The sequence below is a fragment of the Acipenser ruthenus genome, chromosome 1, assembly GCF_902713425.1.
Source record: "Acipenser ruthenus chromosome 1, fAciRut3.2 maternal haplotype, whole genome shotgun sequence".
In the NCBI taxonomy this organism is placed as follows: Eukaryota; Metazoa; Chordata; class Actinopteri; order Acipenseriformes; family Acipenseridae; genus Acipenser; species Acipenser ruthenus.
The window spans coordinates 63,091,902-63,114,505 of NC_081189.1; the positions used below are offsets into that span (position 1 = coordinate 63,091,902).

The 22,604-nt window shown below is 38.6% G+C and overlaps 1 protein-coding gene and 1 pseudogene across 1 annotated transcript; both read right to left on the minus strand.

Moving 5' to 3' along the window:
- Positions 1-63: 63 nt before the first annotated feature.
- LOC117420468 (UPF0602 protein C4orf47 homolog) lies at positions 64-5,887 on the minus strand (annotated as a pseudogene).
- A 7,881-nt stretch (positions 5,888-13,768) lies between these two features.
- Positions 13,769-17,084, minus strand: ankrd37 (ankyrin repeat domain 37). Its single transcript, XM_034035143.3, has 4 exons — positions 16,926-17,084; positions 15,871-16,023; positions 14,905-14,996; positions 13,769-14,769 (listed from the first exon to the last, which is right to left on the minus strand). Exons 1-4 carry the CDS (start codon positions 16,950-16,952, stop codon positions 14,547-14,549), a joined length of 495 nt encoding a protein of 164 aa, XP_033891034.1. The 5' UTR covers positions 16,953-17,084; the 3' UTR covers positions 13,769-14,546.
- Between the last annotated feature and the right edge of the window lie 5,520 nt (positions 17,085-22,604).

The window sequence follows — 22,604 nt, forward strand, 5'->3', positions numbered from 1 at the left end:
CAGCCTAGCTGTCCTGTTTTAGTTAGGTTCCTGTCGCTGTATTAGTTAGTGCTCAAACAAGGGCTAGGTGTTTATGTACAAGTGGAAGCCTGTTACAGAACAGAGCATTTGGTGATAAGATCTGTCATGTGGCTGGGTCCAGTTGATCAATATGTCGTTACACTTTGTAAATGCATAGAAAAACTCACAAAAAAAGGCATTATTAGTTACAGATATCATTTCAAATTTGACACGTAAGAAAAACTAAATTGTGTAGCAATACAGGTGTTCTGGGGAATAAGTAGACCGGGAAAAAAGAGGATTGCCGTCTAGAATTTAAAGGGGAGGTTCCACTGTTTCGAAGGTTTATGCCTAGAAGTACTACGTCTGGGGAATTAGTAGCTCGAGCCCAGGGAATAAGTTGATCAGATATATTAACTAAAAATAAATCATTTAAAATGAACTTTGTAAGTGTCATTTATATGTCTGTTTGTTTAACAATCGTTATAGCAACTCGAGATGTTTTTGTTACATATTTAACGTAATCAGTACTGTAAGGATAGGTATGCGAGCGATTATCAAAAAGTTAAAGCGCGATTTTCAGTCATGGACAAAACTGAGCTGCATGCTGCGGTTACTAACTTAGGCCACGATGCACAACAATCACTGATGCACTTGTATTATTATTATTATTTATTATAATGAAAATGTTGATTCATGTAGTTAACCTCCCCTTTAATCAAGCTGCTGCCACGCCTTCTTTTTGCCGTACTGCGCTTGCGCAATACACTTTTCCCCCGTTGTACTGATTCCCTACGACACCGGCAATAAGGGTAAATAGAAGATAGTAATAAAATATAAATATAAAAAAGTTAATTTCATAGTATTCTTCCTCTGTTTAGATGACCAAAAGAATATGTTTTTGCTAAAAGCCAATGTATTGGTGTTGTGAGGCAAGAACAACATGACACTTGTCCTCGTAATAATAGCCAGCCCTTTGTGTGCTACTGTGCGATTTTATCAGCTTTCAGACACTTTCTAAAAATAAGTTACTGATATTGGTGACATACTTAAATTGCCTGCAAGAAGCTGCTCCCTAACAAAGCACAGAGTCAGGGCCTGTGTTATTTTAAAGAATAACTAAATACCTTTAATCTGTAACATTCATTATTTGAGTAATCACTGGCACTGTATACAAAGTGTTATCTGTAAATATACAACAGTGAAGTTAACTGCCCTGCTGACTTCTATTCTGAATCGGTATGGACTGCAATAAAACTATTTATAAAGGCTTGCAGAACAGCACAGCATAGATTGAGTTAACATAACAGACAGACTTAAAATTCTATCCACAGAAACATCAAGGTTACTGCAGAAAAAATTAAAACAGAAGACCAAATAATAAAGAGTTTTGGTATAAAAATAGTTCTAGTATTAGAACTATTTAAAATCTCAATCCATTTGTAAGACGATTATTCCCTCTTATAGCATACACCCTCTTATTGTTGCAAACTAAAGTATACTTCATGATATTGGCAATAACAACACTTTTTACAGGCCTGCTTTTCCAGGAGATGGTTGGAATATCCTTCCTTGTTTTTAGTGATAGCCTTTGTTGTTTTCACTGTAAAGGGATCTGCCGAATGGGAAGGATACACTTCAAACGTTCCTGCTTTCATGCCACCAATCTGAAACAAGTAAAAAAAAAAAAAAGAAAAAAAAATGATTTACTTTTAAAGTCTCTAATAAAAGCCCATTCTTAATAAAAGCCTATTTAACACTGCAATATGTAATATTAGCCTAATAGTGGGTCCTAAAATAGATTGTCTTTAAGATATGAATTGCACTGGAGTCTGGTATTTCAAAAGTGTTTAGTTACATATAAATATACTTTGAGATATATATACTGCTGTGCAAAAGTCTTAGACATGTTGCTATTTTCTACTCTGATGCATTATGAGCATCAACAATTTACTCAAAGCCTCCGCTAGTGTTTTCTACTATTATAACAACCTTGACTTGAATAAAGAAGGACAAACTTTAAGTGAAATAGCTCAATTTACTAAAGTAATAGAAAGAAGACAAGCGTTGAATTGACAACAGAACTGGCAGAAGGCACAGGTGTCATCCATCAAATCAACAGTACGAAGGTCACTCTTGAAATCAGGACTTAAAGGATGTGTTGCAGTAAGAATACCTCAGTTAAGAAAGGGTCGCAAGACTAAAATATGCACAAGAACACACAAATTGGACAATGGAACAATGGTCAAAGGTGCTTTGGACTGTTGATGGATGGACAACGACACCTGTGCCTTCTGCCAGTTCTGTTGTCAATTCAACGCTTGTCTTCTTTCTATTCCTTAAGGATATTATCTTCAAGTATTGCTCATCCTTGTTAGACAGCTTTTTGGGTCTTCCAGTCCCGGGTTTGTTATTGTATTTGATATTTTCTGTAAAAAAGAGCTCTAAAACTTATGCAATGCTGTTGTTGATGGACGTTTTACTTTTTTCACATTTCATGCACCTAAACATTACCTGTAAAAAAATACTTCAATTAAAATGCTTACCTTCTTGGGTGGTGAACTTGGTTTAAATGGTACGACAGCAGGCTTTTTCCCTCCAATCTTCTTTACAGGTGGCAAAGGCTTGTCAAATTTGTAGGGATTGCTATCAAAGAGATCTTTTGGATGGAGGTTTATGAAAAATGCTCCACCCTTGAGCAAGTTTCAGTGAGATGAATTATATGTCTGTGAAACACAGTGCATGCCAACAGTTACTAGCTATTGTGATTCAATGTTGTATTTCAGTTACCATATATTCTTAATGCTCCATGTGGAAATTCCAAAAACTGTACCTGGAGTCACACCACAGAGTAACTAAAATGAAATAAAAACTCTTGAAAACCCCCTGCCACCAATTAATTAAGTTACCAGTGAAAACCAAAAACACAACTGATTAGTAATAGTGTTGGAATATTAGCTTTAGATGAAGTGTCCAGGTGACTTTTAACTGACTTTGGTATCCTTTTTGTACTATAAATGTAAATTATTATTGCATATTCTTCAGGACTAAAATCTGCTCCAAAACTAAGATTTAGTTAGGATGAAAGGGCAGTGGGTATTGTTCTTATGACTATCTTTTAGCAGGGTTGTGCAGAAAACACCGCCTTGTAAAACATACTTCATTTATGTCTTCAGTACGGATTCCCTCAGTATTTGTTTGATTTTTCTAAACTTACAATGTGGAAACGATATAAAAATTAAGAATTTGGATGGATTTCTTTTTGTCTGAATTTTTTAGCTATTTCACAAACTTTAATATCTCCCAAGACGATTATTTATTTTCAAACGTCACTATTTTACATACATCCTAATACATCCTATTTTAGATGAATTGATCATTAAACTAAAAATGTATGTTCATGATTATCATTGTTTTTGCCTATCATCTGACTCCCTCATTTAATAAACCAGTCTTTCTCATTTCTTTTTCTCTGTCATATGGGTCTGGAGTGTGTACGGGTATGGTTTTGACAAAGTTAAATTGTGATATCTAAAAAAATATTTAAAACATGTTAAAACTCAGTCAAGAACACATATCAGCTTTAAGAAAGGTGAACTTAAACTAAATATTAAGTAGTTCTTACCCGTGTCCAGTTCCATGCTTTGGGGGGTTTGTTAAAACATTCTTTCCTGGTGATTTGTAAGGTTTTTTGGGTGCCTCTAGTGCACTCTGCTTGAACCATATCTTGTTTTCTATTCTGTTGATGTGTTGTTTTGATCAGATATAACTTATACTAATAAAATAAAATATAAAACAATACCATAAATAACAAATCATAGACACCTACAATGGGTACCTAAAAATTGCACCGACAAATAACAACCACTAGAGGTCATGATTGATCCATGAAGGTAATACAGCAGCTCACTGTCGAAGAAGAGCTTCATAGGTCCTGTGTCCTTCAAGTAGAAGAATGTCTTTCTTCCTACTTGCACATATATAAAACATCTGGTATTTTTTTATTATTATTTATGTGATTATAGATTTGGTGTTTATAAATATAATGAAATGGTAACAATTGTAATGACCCCAATTGTAATTGATCATACCAGGAGCAAAACAACAACAAAAAAAAGACAACAAAATATTTGTCAGACTCAATTGAGCCTAAAATATCAGATTCTAATAAAAATATCAAAAAAGTGTAAAATTGATTAAACAAATAAATTATCTTATGGCATTTATTCCCCATTGCTGGGAAGAAAGGGTTTTCCTATATTCTTTAACTGCTGCATCTTGAATTGTCTCCTTAGTTTGACTGGGTCAGAATAGGCTTCTTTTTCAAAGACTCTCTTAAACTGAGAATCAAAGTAACCCTCTTGAAGGGCTGACCTCACCTTCAAGCCTCCAGGCAACATTTGCTTGTTTTTGGATGCTGCATCACTGAAAGGTCCTTAAAAAGAAAATGTCATAACTTAGGGAACTGAGATTTATATAGCTTTAATGTTGAATGTTTTCATATAAATATATTTCTAAAGATGTATAGAATTCAAGTGGCAAATACACTGTAAAAAGATTAAGGGCCATCATTTCTATGTGGTTTCTCCACTCTTTAATTTACTGCTATTTTTAAAATGGGAAAAGTCTAGGTTACTGTTACAAAAACTGAGAAACACTTCAGAGCGACTTGGATTCAAGGTTTTTCCTAGGGTACCAATTTACATTTACGCATGTCAGTTATTCTGGTGCGCTTGAACAAGAACAACTGTACACAGTACTGCCCACTACAGATATTACTCTCTTTACAGTACCAGTATATTAAAATGGCTTAACATTTTTAATGCAGCTTTTAAAAGAAAAGTAATTTTGTTTGCTGAAGAAAAGAGAAACTGCGGCATCTGAGATGTGTCAGAAGATGGAGATGCAATCAAAAGGCTATGCAATACTATAATATTACCAGTATAGTACTGAAATGAACAATCATTTATTTATATATCTTTCTCTATCTGGAGGAGCACAAGAAACAGGAACACCAAGGTATGAACTGCTTAATGGCGGATTCTCCATCGCTCTCTGATTCTCTAACTTACATACTGTCATTATGGTCTGTGCCTGGTTTAACTAAACCCCGCTAGCCAGCCTGTGAGTCTGCCTTCATTTAGCTCCGCGAGGCCCTGGCTGTCACAGGAGGGACCTGAAGGAGAGAGAGTGATAGCGTACTACAGCAAAGCCCTCAGCTGACCGGAGCGCAACTACTGTGTGACAAGGAGAGAGCTCCTGGCTGTGGTGCAGGCGGTCTGCCACTTTCACCCTTACCTGTATGGTTGCCTCTTCAAGCTCCGGACTGATCATGCTTCCCTCACCTGGCTCCTCCACTTCCGGGTGCCGGAGGGACAGGTGGCTCATTGGATTGAAGTACTGCAGGGCTACCACTTCACCATCGAGCACCGTGCTGGCCGCCTCCACTCCAACACAGACGCCCTTTCCGGTCGGCTGTGTGAGGGAGAAGACTGCCGCCCCTGTATCCGGTTTGAAGACAAGGAGGAGTAGCAGCGCGCAACAGAACTGGTAAGGGCCGGGGCTGCTGCTGGGAGTGAGTGGGTTTGCTCTTTCACCAACACAGAACTAGAACGAGCGCAGGCCTCCGATCCAGTGTGGGGCTGCCCAGCAGCGGCCAGCCTGGAACCAGGTGTCGGCGTCCGCCCCAGAGGTAAAAGCACTCCACTCGCAATGGAGCAGCTTGGTAGTATGGGGTGGGCTGCTTTACCGAGCATGGAAGGAGCCGGCTCGAGATCTAACTCGGTGGCAGCTCTTGGTCCCAAAGGCTCTGCGCGCTGCAGTGCTGCGCAGCGTGCATGGAGCAGCTGGAGTGGGACACTTCGGCGTTAACAAGACACTGCGACATCTATGGGAGAAGTTCTACTGGGCGGGCTGCCGGCAAGACATGGAGCTACATTGCCACTTCTGTGACATCTGGCACGCATGCACCGCTCCATCAATACCAGGTGGGAGCTCCGATGGAACGGGTGAGGGTCGATGTCCTGGGCCCCTTCCCTTCCGACACTATGGCTAATTGTTTGGTTAACGAAATGTTCAGCCGGTTCGGGGGCCCCCGAAGAACTCCACAGCCGACCAGGTGTGCAAACGCTTGGGAGTGCATAAGAACCAGACCACCCCGCTGCACCCACAAAACGATGGCCTCGTGGAGCGCTTTAACCGCACTCTGGCCACCCAGCTCGCTATCTTGACCAGCCAATACCAGTGAGACTGGGATCTGCACTTACCCCTGGTCTTGATGGCATACCGGTTGGCCGTGCAGGAGTCCACCGGGTGCACCCCGGCTGCCTTGATGTTCGGGAGAGAGCTGCGCACCGCGGTGGACTTGGCATTCGGCAGGCCCCCGGAGCCTGAAATTTCTGGAGCGCTTGAACTTGCTTACCTACAGCAGCAGGATTCTCACTGCACCACAACACCGTGGCCACACGAAGTCTGGCCCCTGGGTGACCTTCACTATACCGAGGGGGTCGCCTTAAGAGACTCCCGGCGTGCTTTAGAAACAGATCCGCACAGGTAGCCAATGGGACGTTCGGCTGCTAGGTGGGGGCAATGTAGTGCGCCTGCTGCTGCTGTCTGCAGGACTGACAAGGAACTGTGCAGTGACGTCCCAGAATGCCGTGCGGTCGAGCAAACCGCACTGTACTTCTTGTTGTTGATGTTTATTAATTGAGAGTTATTGAATGTGTTTATTTGGTTGACTTTCACATTTCTGTTGCCTGTTCTGTCCCTGTGTCTCCCCTCCCGTGTGTTTCCCAGCGCATGTGCAAAAGTGCTATTTGAGCAGCTTAATAAAGAGCCACTATTATTAAGAATCTTGTCTTTATTTCTTAGCAGAAACCACGCCAGCACACTGGGTGTTACAGTATGTTTGTATAACCCAGGTATGCATATCCTGTTACATAAAGAAAGTAAGGTGATTTTTCTGTTCTTAACTTTTTTTTTTTTAAATGCAAGTTGCAAGACCATGTGCCTTCAAAGTTTCTCTGGAAAGTTCTACATTTTGAAATATAGCTCAATATGAACCCTCTATTAATGGGACAATAATGCTATATGGAGCTGTGACAAAGATCGAATGAGTCTTAGTGTTAGATCTCCCTCTCGACCTGTGAGAGCACGGCATACGAGGAACAGAGTACCCTTAATGAAATGGCACGACAATTTATTCCGTAGGGTAGATGGAAGTCGGTCAGTTCGGAAGGGGGCGGAGCCATGGCACCCGAGCTCAGTGACCCAGACGGTAAGCGGCGTGGCATCCGAGGACTGGAGGAGCGGATGCGCTCGTTAACCTCGGGGTCATGGGCGAGGGTATAAATAGGGGGCATGGCTTGAGTGATCTGTTCCTTTGCATATGGTTAAAACATATAACCGAGAAGGAGCCCGAAACGTGAAAGCGACCGTGAGTATTTTGTGTCTGTGTCCTAAACCCTGTGTGTCTTGTTGTCTCACTAAGATTACTCAGCACGATCCGGAGCTGCAGCTGCGGAGATACACGCCGCTGTATCACTTCCAGCACTATTATTATTTACAGGTTTTGCCTTGAGGCTCTGGACATTTATTAAATTAAATAAACACCCTTGCACCTGTACCAACGTCTGTCTGTGTGATTATTCTGCACTGCACTCACCTGCACGTCATTACCACTTTGCCACAGGAGCCTATTCACAAATGTTAGCGCATACAGTATTTTTTTATTTTATTTTATTTTATTTTTTAAATCATGCAACTGTTTTTGACAGTTCTCAATTTCCCTCACAACAGTCTAGTACCATTTCATAAAAATCCAACTGCATGTATTATATTTATAAAACTAAAGACTTGGTTCAAAGTTGAGGTGTCCCGAAGCAAACCACTATGATGAGACGTATCTGCAGCTGAGATTCCCTTCAATAAAAGCATAAAATGTAAAAAGATGATGCATAAAACAGTGAAACTGCTTAACCCATAGAAAAGCCTGGGTACCTATTCCCTTCCTCGGTTTATTTATATTCCTTTGCCTCAAAAAGCATGTTGTAAATTGATATTGAGGTTAATCTGATCTTAAATGAAGTGGGGTTTCATGACAATTGTACATTATAAATTGGGAGTGTTTAAATAATTACAATTATGTTATTTATGTTAATTACATCAACTAACTAACTTTGTGTTGTAAAACTACTGTATTGAGTGTATCTACAGTTAACACACCTGTTTTGATAAAGGTCAAATTCCCAATGGGCTGAAATAATAATAGTCCAAGAGGTAATTAGTGTGGCTCTGTGGCACCTGATTTTCTTGGATAAGGGCCATAGGAAGCTGCACTCTCACTGCAACGTTGAGATCATCATTTAATTGTGCCATTTGATATATACAGGACTCCATGATGACATTGTAGTTTGTTATTTTTATTTTTGTTCCTTCGTTTATTATTTCATTGCTTATAATTTCCACTCCACGCCATTACTGTCTTACTGTTGATCCAATCTCATTGTTTTTTTTCTTCATCTCCCCTCGTGTAATAAGTATTTTAAATATTTACACAAATATTCTACTGTAATTTATAGCATTTCTAGAGCTCAATATTTTATATTCCACAAAAAAACGCACATTATTGGCCTTTTCACAAAGCTTTAATCTACGCATGTTTCAAAGAATGTTTTTTAAAAGTCTGTTAAATAAAGATTTGTTTGCATGAAACTGTTTTATATATATATATATATATATATATATATATATATATATATATATATATATATATATATATGTATATATGTGTGTGTGTGTGTACGTGTAAATGAACCTACCTGTATCAGAAACAATATTGCTGAGATGTGACATTTAGTGGCGACATTGGCAGTTATGGGACATTTTCAAATCCTTTACTGCAATCTTTAATTTGCTCCAATTTTAAACCTATATAGTTTGTACCCCAGAGTGTAACCTGTCCACCCAGTTCAACACTCTGCCCCTAGTGGATGAAACAAACACAGTAGATGTTCTATATAGTATTTCTTACAGATACAGTGTTACATTGGGACTGGTTCATGGTTTGGTGTTTGACGGTTAGACATAAATCTGACAGTACACAACCGGAGTTTAAAAAGTCACAAGGATTACTGAAACAGAAAACGATACATTTATCTAAACTACAATAAGAATACATTAGTTAAGATCACAGTATTATTTCACGACCTTACCAATTTGCTCTTGAATATTGTGTATATACCTTGAATGTATATTACTTGTTTGCTTGTTTGGTTATTGTTGGTAGTTACAGAATTAAGACTTCGAAGGCTTTGAAAACATGCCACTTACCTTATTAACAGGTTATTAATCATGTTAATTTATGTCCAGACCAAATGAAAGACAGACTTGTATTGGAATTGTTAGTGTTGAAATGAGAGATGGGGCATTCATGTGTTGATTAAATGTTTGCAATTCCTTGTATAAATATGAACAAGTTTCCCACATGGTCTACACAACTCTAAACTGCTGTGGGACAAATGCAGTCAGGAAGCAAAAAGAACACAAATTCATTTTCAAATTAGGCACTTTGGAAGCTCTTGGAATAAACATTCTATTCTCAAGTCAACATGTCACCACCCTCTGGAACTTTTCTTTTGAAAGACAACAGCTTCTTTGCAGCACTGCTTTTTCCATCCAACTGAAGAAGGACTTGTAGTCCGAAACATTTTTTTAAAATCAATTATTCGCATTTTTGTGTACCTACATTACCTTTTTTTTTTTTTGCTTCTTTTGCTACACACTAGTTTTCCTTTTTCAAATTTTAAGCTATGTATCAGATGTATAATAAAAACTATTATTGCATGAATCCGTTTTGAAATTGGTAAACATAATAAGATTTTTTACAAAACAGCTACATAAGAAATACTTGACATGGTTGTTTATATCTGTACATTCCAAACTCGCCAGTGAGTGATGTTTCTGTTAACTTCAAATTTGTTTGCATCATGTTGCCTTGGAGTCAGAAGTGTCTATATATATATATATATATATATATATATATATATATATATATATATATATATATATATATATATATTGGACCTGAAGGCTCATTGTCCGAAAGGAATCTTGGGTATCATAGTCTTTTTGTGTTTACGCCTGTTAATAGTTGCTTAAAAATACAATTGAGCCTTCATTTTTATGGCTAATTATTTTCTTGTGAATCATGGAGACCGGTACAGACCTGTCTCAGAGGCTGATGTCTCTATGAATGTCCAAATGAGTATGTGTAGCGAATATTTGAAACGTGTACTACACAATGCGTTTTTGACCCAGATGGCCTTCCATAGTGTATCGCAGTACTACATAGTAGTTTATTTGAAACGTGTACTAACAGCACATGTTTATCCAAGGCGACTTACAGAGACTAGTTATTCTAACAGTTGTTTTGTTTTCTTATTTTGTTGAAAAAGCCCATTGTTTATTTTAGACCTATTATTTGTAATCATTAGAAGATTTACTGTTGTGGTTTTAGGTGACAATCAGGTGGTACGTGTTAGTACGTTGCGTCGGGTCTCGCAGTACGCCGACTTTTGGGGTGCTACATTGAACTTGCGGGGGGTACCGGGACTATTTCTTCCCTTTGAAATAAGTTTATTTCCATCTGTGTGTGTCACCCTGTGTGAGTCAGTGAGTGGAAGTGCGTTTCCTGTGTAGGCAGTGCTGGTGTGCTGCCTGTATGACAGAAGGGTTTGTATTGTGACTTGTGTTGTGTTCGGTTCCTCCAGTCAGCTGCTTGTGCTGGACCGAGGGTATGAGCGATTGGTCAGTGTGTATGTAAATATTCCCTTGTGTGTGTGAGCCAATAGGGTTTGGGGTCAGGGTGGGGAGGATCTCTATTTAGGAGCTGCCTGCCGGCAACTCGGGGTTGTGTTTGTGTGCATTGCTTACAAAGGTACCACCAAATGTTCCTGTCAGGACAACTGAGGAAGTCTGCACATTGTTTTAAGTAACAAAAATGCTTATTCACTGCAAAACATGAACTACTTTAGATGAGTAATGACTGCAGTATAGGATACTGACCTTAGGTTTAGGGTTTTGGTGTTGGGGGAGGATTATTCATTGTTTTATTAACAATAATATGTGTGGTTGGCACTGCCTAACTGAGCTACGTATCCTGTTGCTAAAAAGATACCATCCTTTTGCCTGTCATTCCTGTTTAAATAAAAATTGCAGTTTTAACTGCTTTGAGCTGCATCCTGTGTTGCCTTCTCTTATTCCGCTGCGGAGCAGATACACCTCCGCTACAGTACATTTCCAGCAGTTAGCTGTCTGCGTGTGTGTAATGACGCAGGGACGTGTTACGCTTTTAAACTAGCTAGTAGCTATGTATTTTCTAGTGATTCATGAATAAATACATGTAAAAATACGTATTGCTTTTTCTTTATTGCAGGTTAAATTAGACAACACTACCAGCACATTCTTTAGCGTTAGAGGGGATCTGGAACTTACATTTCAGCTATATAGTACAGATGGTATGTACTGCATGTATTACAGCTTTTCTAAGATTTGTTAGGGTACAACATACACTTGAAATAAAAATGTATGAAACTTAGGGGTTGATTTTATCCTTGGTAGCGAGTAGATTTAAGCTATAAAAGCATGATTTTTATATATAGCTGTGGGGAAGAGCCAGACCTCCTTGGAAACATGCTCAGCCATCATTGCACTTCATAAGGAAGGTTTTAGCAGTCGTCAGATAGACAACAGAGGTTATGCCAGCCAAAGCACAGTATCTAGAAATATAAGAAGCCTGAAAGCTGTAAAGCTGCCACCAGGTCTGGGTGCCAAAGTCAGCATTGCATGCCAGGATCGCCACCTATGCCATCCAAGTTTGAGAGATAGGACAGCCAGCAGTGTCCACTTACTGCAGCAATGGAAAGGAGTTGGAGTGAAGGTGTCTGCATGCACCATGAGAAGGCATCTCTTGGAGAATGGTCTGGTGTCAGGGAGGCCTGCAAAGACGCCCCTGAGCAAGAAAAACACCAGAGATTGCATATACTTTTGTCGCACATACAAAGACTTGACCAAAGATGACTGGGTCAAAGTAATTTTCTCTGACGAGTCCCTCTTCAGCTGATTTGGAAACTCAGGTGGATTAAGATGGTATGCAAAGGAGAAAGATACAAATCAGATTCTACCGTCCCAACATCTGTCCATATCTGGGGATGCTTTTCTGCCAAAGGCACAGGATCCCTACACGTTTTACCCAAGGGGACAGCTATGAACAAGAACTGATACCTGAAAACACTCAAGACCACCTCCCCCCTATGGCTCAGAACCCTCACTATACAGGTTCAGAAGACCTGATAAGGTAAAATATTCAACTTATTGAAATAGAATTGTGTGAGTATATGTCATTATCCTATTATTTATTTTATTTATTTATTCGGTCTCACTGGGTTTTAGGAAAATAACCTATTGAGACGGAGGCCTCTTTTACAAGAGTGTCCTGGCAACAGACAGCACTCATTTTACATACCTATAAACAACATCTCTCTAAAAGACAATCTCATCATACATTCAATCTGGACAAAATAAAATAGAAAAAGAAAAATATGGATATGGGGAGAAATATTACAGTGATAAACTGATTAATCAGGGATGGTAATAAGACTGCATAGCAGATTGACCATTGTCTTAAACTGCCACTGTGTATAGGTGGCATGTTGTACATTTGTATCAAGACAGAGCAAGAAAATCGTCACACACTGTTGACTTTCATACTCCACTTGCTGTTTTTGTTTTTAAAGTACCTGTAAACATCTTTTTAGGGTTGATGTGGATGGAAAGGATGTGACTTTTGGGACCAAAATACATATTACGATCTCTGCATGCCTGTGGCAATGTGCCCCGCCCCTGTGTGCATTTCTGTGTTATTTTTTGCGTGTGGTGTGTTAATGTTGGTGTATAGATATTACTGCACGGGATATAAATGGGTGTGTGCAGCACAAGTTATTTAAAATGTATAATTTTATTTAGGCATGGGGATTGCACTTCACTTCACGTGCAATTAAAGTATTTAATAATATGTGAGCATGGGTTTGCACAGAATTAGTTCACGTGCTGGGATTCAAGTGAATAATTAATTAGTAATTGAATCCTGGCACAACAGTATATATAGATGCACAAAGCACTCACTCGGGGTTGTGTGTTCGAGAATGGAGAACGAGAGCAAAAGGGAAGGAGAAAACATAAAAACAAGCGTAAGCAAAACAAAACAAATGCTACTCATGCACAATACTTGTTTAGTGTTGTCCACTGTCTGTTTTGTTTGTCTATTTATTTTGGCGTAAAGTGCCGTGTCCTGTGTTTTGTTCAACCTTTCATTTTTGTTTGTTTAATAAACCTACTGAGCGCAGCCATTGCGTTTCAGTTTCAACCTGAGTACTGCCTGCTTGTGTGATTCTTTCTGGCCTGACGTCTCCCCTACTGCCAGCCTGTTCACAATGCCTCAGAGACCAAAGGCAATAGGACCTATTGATTATGCTGTTCGTACCTAATTTGCTATGTTGAAATATGGAAGTTGTGAGAACGTAGGGCTCATATGGAAACTCAACCAACCAAATTTCAGTTCTCTGTGGCTATTATACAATTTCCACCATTGCTGTTTATGCCCTAAATAATCGTAGAAGCACCCTGTATAAACAATAATTGTCAAGACATTTGTAAATGCTTGTTTTTAAAAATAGAAAAATATATGTACTGCAATAGAAAAGAAGAACAGTTCATTGTCTGCATATACTAAACAAACTTTACTTCAGATATTATGTACAACAGATGGGTTCTCCCATGCAAACACTCACTTAAAGACAGACTGTAAAATTGAAAACCAATAAAACATCTATACATTGATACAGCAATGAACAGCAACTTCATTTGGGCTAACACAACATTATTTCAGTTACCAAGTTTTCCTTAATGAGATTTGGAGCAGTTTAGTTATAAAAAAAAAAAAAAAAAAAGTGCCAAGTAATTGGTCCAATACAAAAAAGTCCCATGTATGTTTGTAACCTTTGTTGGCACAAATGCACCTTCTAAGACTAGCTGTGTGAGGATACATATGAAATAAATCCCGGTCTTGGCATTCCTATACAACATTCAAGTTTTATAGTCTTCTGAAGACTGAAAAAAAAAACCAACCAAAAAAAAAACAACTTCAGTTTGGTCTTTAGAATTCCTTCACAAAGGATATTTAAGTGTCTGTATTAAAAAAAAATTAAGGTGCAAGATTAACTTAAACTTGCAGGTCACTTATCACAACATCAGATGAAAGTGAGGGCAGACAAACTAAACACCCCCCAGGTTTATAGTAGCAAAGAATGGCCTGCTTGTTTCTGAGGTGTGTTCCTGCAGCATTGGTCTCTGGTCATTGACCAAGGTTTAGTCAACTTATTTTTTGCCCAAGCACCTACACAATCTTTCTGTGGGCAACAGAACTTTGTATTAAGATGTCAGTGCTGCATTAATTGTTGGTTTCCTCCATGTCCATGAAATGACCAATTTTACCATTCTCTTGCCCGCTTCCGGTCATTATCCACATTACTTGTGCATGCTCGTTTCTGTCCTGCAATAGTGTGGCTCAAGTCTCCAAAATCCATTCTTTCAGGTGGTCCACTAGATTTTAGACTTTGAGTCATTTTAACAGTAGTCAAAAACCTGGCACAGTCATGGAATCCATATGACCAAGCAAGATCTTCTGCAGTTTGTCCATCGTTGTTACACAACCTGATGAGTAAACACATATACATATAAATTCACAGCAAAGCAAAAATGTAATAACATTTTAGATATGCTTCATAATTGTACATTGATATTTTTTGGTACAATAGTTTAAAATTGCCATTTAACAAGATAACTTACCCAAGTCTTGCATCACTTGCAATAAGGAGACTAATGCATTCCAAACTCCCTGCCTTGGCTGCTTTGTGGATTGGGGCCTCTCCATAACAATCCTAATAGTAGACATAAAGCATTAAGTAAGAGACAGCACACTTGGCAAAAAAAATAAATACGTTAGCCTGATGATTAAAGATCCGTCAATAGTGCTAAACCGGTTTTAAAATTTCATTTTCTTAACTCTAGCACAACTAGCGTTGTATTAATTGTTCTTTCCTTTCTTGTGTCGAGTATCCTTTGGTTGTTAGTTTGTTTTTTAATACTCAAGTCATTTTATAATTTGAGACTTTTCAAATACAAAGCTGTAGATGATTAACAAAAAACTGTAGTTTGTTTTTCGGATCACGTGGTCTCAGAACCCGAAGTACACTTTTAAAACACACACACAAAAAAGACGAACCGATAAAGACTTAATGAGGAAGTGATGAGTTTCTGTGGCATGCCCAAGCATAATTTGAGATTTTTTACAAAATCCAAACTAAACTTCATTTTACATTTACTCACTCGTAAAACAGTATTTTATTAATGACAGCAGTATTTTTTTTGTTGTATTGCTCCCAATACAATATAACATATATCAATAGATACCATATAAACAAATGGACCTGCACCTTTAAGAACGTGTATGCATTTTTCTTACCTCTAGTAGTGCAAGGACAGTGTATGGGCTGAGTATCCAGTAACATTGTGCTTAGGTCAGGTAAGTCCAGTGCATAGTAGGAGGGGAAGATCATGATTGTAAATTAATCCTAAATTGTTACTTCTTATCTCACTGTATTCTAGTAGTATTTGCACTTACTGTAAACTACACTGTATTTATATATTGTTTTTGCACTGTAAATTGCCCTGAAAAGCATGCAAGTCACCTTGAATAAAGGCGCCTGCCAAATAAACTAATAAGAATAATAATTTTGTTTTAAAAATAACTACCTGTTCGTTTGCATCTGCTCCAGTTTTTAAAAGCCACAGCAAGCAGAATGCTTGGTCACCACAAGCTGCCAGGTGAACAGGAGATTGACCAAATGGATCACCGCTGGAGTTTACTGCAGTGCCTGCCTCCACCAGGTTACTCAAGCAATCAAACTGCCAAAATAAAAACAGTAATTAATTGTCAATGCCTAATACAGAAAATACCTGTAGTTATTGCTGTGCTGTCCTCCATTTACTGCACATGTCGCTCTGTATTTGCAAAATATCAGTGCACAATACATTCCTTAATTGTATGCATTTGTAAACCCCAAACATTTTTTTTATTGTTTTTGTACATTTACAACAGTTACTTTACCACAATTGTAAAAGATATATACCATTTTGGCAATCCACCTCCCCTTCCAAAAAGTGCTGCAGTACTACTACAACATTATTGCTGTGCAGAATGCAGTGTTTTGGCAATTTTTCAATGCAGTAGTACTGAATACATTTAATGGCTAATTTGCAGTAAAATAATGTACTATGGTAATTTGTTGAAAGGGTTAGTGGTTATTTTAATATTTCAATACCAAGTTCAAAATGATTCCAGCAGCAAGATGGATTTCTAATCACGTAGGTATGTTAAAATTCATCTAATTATAAAGATGACGCACCCCATCAAGTCAGTATTGCACAAGGCTCTTTGCATGTCACTAAACACTAAAATGCGAACAGAAGCCTTCCGTTTATATTGCAGTTTTCTTCCAGCGCACAATGCAAGCGTCATGCTCATCCGTGTTGCAATATACAGTGCAGCGTTATAGGCTATCAGATGTTTATTTTCCAACGTGAATACCCATCAATTTGTATAACTATTAGTTCGCTAGTTTGGTTCTGCATGCAATGTATGTAAAATAGCTTGCAAAAAGTGTTATAATTCCACAAATTAACAGAATAAATAGCGTTTTAACAGCCGATTGCTAATAATAATAATAATAATAATAATAATAATAATAAAATATCGTCCATAACAAAATAAGTGCACTAGATGCCCGCCTGAAAGTTTGAAACAATACCTTTGCGTCAGAATTAAGCAGCAACATGATGATAGTAGCGACCACAACGCTTCTTTTCTAACAGAGAATGATATCAGACTAAACTGCTTTAAGCACTTCTCCGGTCTTTTAATTCCAGTGGCCACACCTACAGGTCTCTGTTGCACTTATACAAACAAATGCACATGTACAGCAAACCAAACCCTGCTTCGCTATTGGTCCATTCCCATACCCGATTGGTTCGTTTACCCATTGTGGTTTTTGCACGCCGCCTCTGCACGTACTCCTAACAACCGGCCTCCAAACCTGCGGTGTGGTGCTGTGCAGAAAAGCACGTACGCACATGCTGCACAGACAGAGAGCTATTTTAGCTTTTACCGTAATAAGTGGACAGATTGTCATCGACACCTAATATATCTAATGTTTATTTCTGTGTGTTCTTGCACTTACGTTGCATTTTGAAATACATAAATAGATACATAAATAAATAAATACACACATGTGGCAATAAAATGTTTTTTTCTTATTTTGAAGTATAGCTATAAACAGGAAATATAGGGAGGAAGTCTGGAGTAATTGGTGAAGTACAGTACAAGGAAGCACCTGCTAACAAATCAATCAGTCGTTTAACCCTTTCATGCATTAAATATTGACATTAGCTGGAGACATTGCTTTTATATGGGGAAAACTGGAAAAATGGCATCCTCGTGAGGTCATCATGTATGTGCGTCTTCCATATGTCCCCATACAAAGACTCGAAGAGAGTTTTGGATCCGTCACCATATAAGGCAGGTCGCCATGTATGAAAGGGTTAAACAAAAGTGCTTACAATTTTTTGCGCAACCACTGAAATGCCATTCTCTATTCCTGTTTTTTTTTTTTTTTTTTTAACAAAACAATCTGCTGCAAATTACTGTTATCTCTCAGTATAAAGTGTATTTATTGCATAGGGTTTGTAGTTCAAATAAAGCATACAGATTTATAATTACATTCATGGATGATATTTCCAGTTTCAATTAAAATAATAAACTGTTAATATATACAGGACTTGCAACATCTATTCAAGGCAGACGTTATCAATCGACCCTCAATGACTAAAAAAAAGTAAATCATAATACAAATGGGGGGGAGCAATTGTGCTATGTCGCTTACCATAATGCTATTGTTGTCACCTAAATTATGAAAATATAATTATTTGTTAATAATGGTGACAAAAGCATATACCAGTATGCTAAGCCACTGGCTATATAAAAACAAACAAACAGAAACAAATAACACGATACCCACCCCTTTTTTTAAAAAAGACATGGTAAACTATACTGTTAATGTCAAGCTTTAGGATGGGTTTTTATCTGATGGAAAGTCCTGTTATTTTGTCACAATCTCCAGAGGGCGCTGCATGCTTTGGAGACAATAGTTTTCTATGCTTGGTTACCAAGGAAAATGTTACCATGCAACATTTACCGAGCCACTGCAAAGGAAACCCCTTTACAAATGCTTCTTTGGAGACATGTAATATGTAACCAAACATAAAAGCATAAGCTGATGTAATAAATGAAGGTAAGCGAATTAATCATTAACCAAAATGCGATTGAGCAATACTCTCTGTGATACCGCTGACATATTTTGCTTATCGAGACCAGGGGGGCTCGAGTCTACATTATGTATGTTAACAACGTTTTTTTTTTTTTTTTTTTTTAATGTGTTGCATTAATTTACAGTTGAGAGACATTACAGAATGATCGCCCGTTAAATCAGCAACGATTCTTCACACAGTGACTGCAGTGTAAGGTAAAGTTAAAATTAAAAATTAAGATTTGGTGAAATTTAAAAAGATAAGTGACGTCACAGTGGGGCGTCTCATTTAGAAAATCGAGCTCAGTTACCAAATATTACAAGTTCTGTAGCCTTTATGCTGTGATTTTCAAAGTAAAGAAATACATTAAAATGTGCAAAAAAAAAAAAAAACATTTTAAAGAGAATTATTGAAAATCCTTTCTCAGATCATGTGAGTAGGTCTTGAGAGTTAAAGTGCGCTGCCAACAGCACTGCATTCTAATGTATGCTTTGTTTGGAGTACGTAACACCAAAAACAAACAAACAAACAAACAAAAAACCTTGTATCACACACCTAATATATTATTAACGGAAATAAAACATTTTTATGCAACTTCAGAAACTACAATGTGATTTCCATGCAATAGCCGTGCAGATTCTTGACAGCAGGAAATGTGTTGCCCTCGAGTGAAAAGTTTAAAAAGTATACTGTATAATTCATATATTTAGTCTTCCCCCAGCTCCATCATCCTGTTGTCCACAGACAACAAGGGTTAGACAGGTACTTAAAACCGAGGTACACACAAGTACCTCCACAAGAAAATATATTAACTTGGCTTACAAGTTACTTCACAGATTTGTAACTAACGTGTTTGTTGGTGTAACAGGGTCAGTAGTGCCCCTGTTATCCCTACTGTTATCAGTTGTATGTTTTATTTTTATAATTTTACACTTTGGTTTGATTAGTGTACGTTTTATATATTATTGATTAACATTTTGTAATTGATTTATCACTTTTTAGTAATTTCTCCACTCCGTCCACCTTATTGAGTACTGACTAATTGAATTATTGATAGCTTTACACACCTAAATATAAATAGCCCAAATCTCTTGAAAACTGGATGACCATCCTGGGGGTCTGTCTGTGTCTGTGTCTGTGTCTGTGTCTGTGTGGATTTGTTTGTGCAGGAGTGGGAACACAAATGTAGTGTTTGGAACAGAGTAACAGAGGGAAGTGAAACAAGCCTGTACATGGACTTTCCTGACGCTGTTCGGCTGACATACAGTATACATGCCGGTGTTCCGCCCTTTCTTGCCACCTGCCACTTTTTGCTTTCCTTTGGGAACTGCGTATGCTCTGCGCATGCTCTTTGCTACCTTTGCACACGCGCATGCTCAACACATTTACTGTGCCAGAAATAGCTTCCCAAACCAACCAAGAGACTAAAAAGATTTAGAAGGGATGATACTTTCTGCCACTGTTTCTTTATTAATAATTTTTAAATTTTTAATTTGAAAAAAAACATTCCTAAAAAAAATACTCGATAGTTACTACACTCAAACTAAATGGCTCAGATTGTTCAATTACATCAGTAAAATATTGTAGCGTTTATCAGGTTTGAGGGAAGCAGGACTCCGGAGACAAGGTGGGATTGTAATAGTACCGGTATTTATTTCAGGAAACCGATGGAAACAACAAATCCCTGTTCGGGCCGGTGTTCACGCCAAAAATATAATAAATAAAAATTAAAATAACTGCTATCTGTCTCACTCTCTAGCATCCTTCCTTTCCCTATCACCCACTCTTTCTCTCTCATTCTCAGTCTCTCGCCTCAGGATTCTCTCGACCACTTCACTTTCCCTAGCCTTTCCCTGGCCACAGCACGTTCCCTACTCTAACGGCGTGACCCGTTCCCTTACAATACATGTAACAGATATGAATGTTTGTTGTAAAAAGTATGAATGCAATGAATGTTAAATAATACAGTTTATTTTTTGTATAAAAATCATTCCAGGTGTAGCTGTTTATTGTATAATTCATCCTGTTAGTAGGCGGGGCTGGGGCTTGTTACTTTAAGGTGTGCAATGAGACAGACGAGGCTGGTTTGAAACAGAACCATGTTTATTATTAATGCACTTAATAATCTTTTTCCCAAGACGGCTGTCGCACACTTCTGGTTCCCCTGAGACTGGAACTTACGCTAAAGCCTGGCAATTAACCCTTTCTAGTACACCTCCCCTGTTAAGTAAAGAATGTAACTATTTAATAACCTTTTAATTAACTGGGCAATGTCCCTTTCTGAGGGCCAAACATTTTTGGGCAACAGTATGGAGTAGTGGTTAGGGCTCTGGACTCTTGACTCTTGACCGGAGGGTTGTGGGTTCAATCCCAGGTGGGCACACTGCTGCTGTACCCTTGAGCAAGGTATTTTACCTAGATTGCTCCAGTAAAAACCCAACTGTATAAATGGGTAATTGTATATAAAAATAATGTGATATCTTGTAACAATTGTGGTATCTTGTAACAATTATAAGTTGCCCTGGATAAGGGCGTCAGCTAAGAAATAAATAATAATAATTTTCAAACTTGCTGTAAAGAAAACAAATTCTCTCAAGTCCTCTCATAAATTGTCCCACACAGGTCCAACCTTCAACTTCTCCCTGATCTTGTACGGTATCCAATATCATGGCCGTCACTGGAAAGATGAGCATTTGACTGTTGTGGTTGGTGCAATGGAGCCTCATCAGTGACAGACTGTATTGTTGCACGAAGGTGTATGTGATTCTGTCACAACAGTACATTTGTAGATTGCACCAGATATGATGTTGATGTTGTCTCTGAATCACAGATCCATGGACCTGCTCCGTTGTAATCCTCACTTTCTGCCCTGGCCAAAGCTCAGGTAGCGGACGAGCACAGTGTCATCTGTTATACTGACGCTCCTGACGTCGCTGTCCACTTGCGTCATCCCTTTTAAACTTTGAGATTCAGACACCGGAGAGTCAGTAAAGATGGCAACTGTGGTAGTGGGGTCCGAAGTTGTCTCCCAGTCAACAGCTGCACTGGAGAGTAGCCTTGCTCTAGTGGCGTTTCTCGATATGCCATTAATGCTTTAGAGGGATCCACTCCTTCTTTCCACAAGGCTTTGACTGTGGCCACAGCACGTTCTGCCTTGCCATTAGCTTGCGGATATGTAGGACTGCTGGTAATGTGTGTGAAGTTGAATTCCTTTGTAAACGCTTGAAAGGCAGCGGCTGCAAATTGTGGGCCCTTATCAGAAACTACAAACTATGGAACTCTATGCTGTGCAAATATATTTTTAAGAACTTTGATGACAACATTAGCAGAAGTGACTGAATGTTTTGCCACTTCAATGTACCTGGAGAAACAGTGCACTACTAGGAGGTAAATGCTTTTCTCCCGCTGGAATAGGTCCATTCCAACCCTTTTCCAAGGTTGTTCTGGAACAGACATTGTTATCAATGGTTCTCTGTGGACAAAACTCAGAGTTGGAGACAGAGCTGGAGACAGTCTGAACAATTTTTTGTCGGTTATGGGGCTAAGTCCCATGGAAAAGCCCTGTCTAAGCAGCGATGCAGCAGTGAGGGCCACTGTCCATACTTTCACGCGGTTCTATCGGCTGAATGTCATAGATCCACAAAACCCTAGTTTTGGAACGAGAGTGTTAAGGGCGGCCTCAGGGTCGAACCTCACAACATACACATAGAGGTGAGTTCTCCCTCAATTTTTTAGCCCTAGCTACTTGTACTGGGGTTCCTAATGGTAACGCGCAAGGTAGCCTTTGGCTTAGCTTTGCAGAATTCCACTTGGTCTGCAATATTGCCTTGTGACAGATTTGGTATTTATACCCATGAGGTAATGGTTACATTTTGTACTTGATAGGGAACATGAGGTTATTATCATAACCCTGGTTCCCTGAAATAGAAATGTAACCATTAACCTTCAAGGTCGCTGCGTCCATATTGCAGCAGTCTTGAAGGAAAAATGAAGACGATGTTTGTCAGCAGTCTTTTATGCCCTTGAGGGGCGGGCTCGACTGCGTCACAGGCACTACATGCAGCTTTGATATATCTTATTCAAGTTATCACGGCCTTTAGGTTAAATACCCATTAGGTAATGGT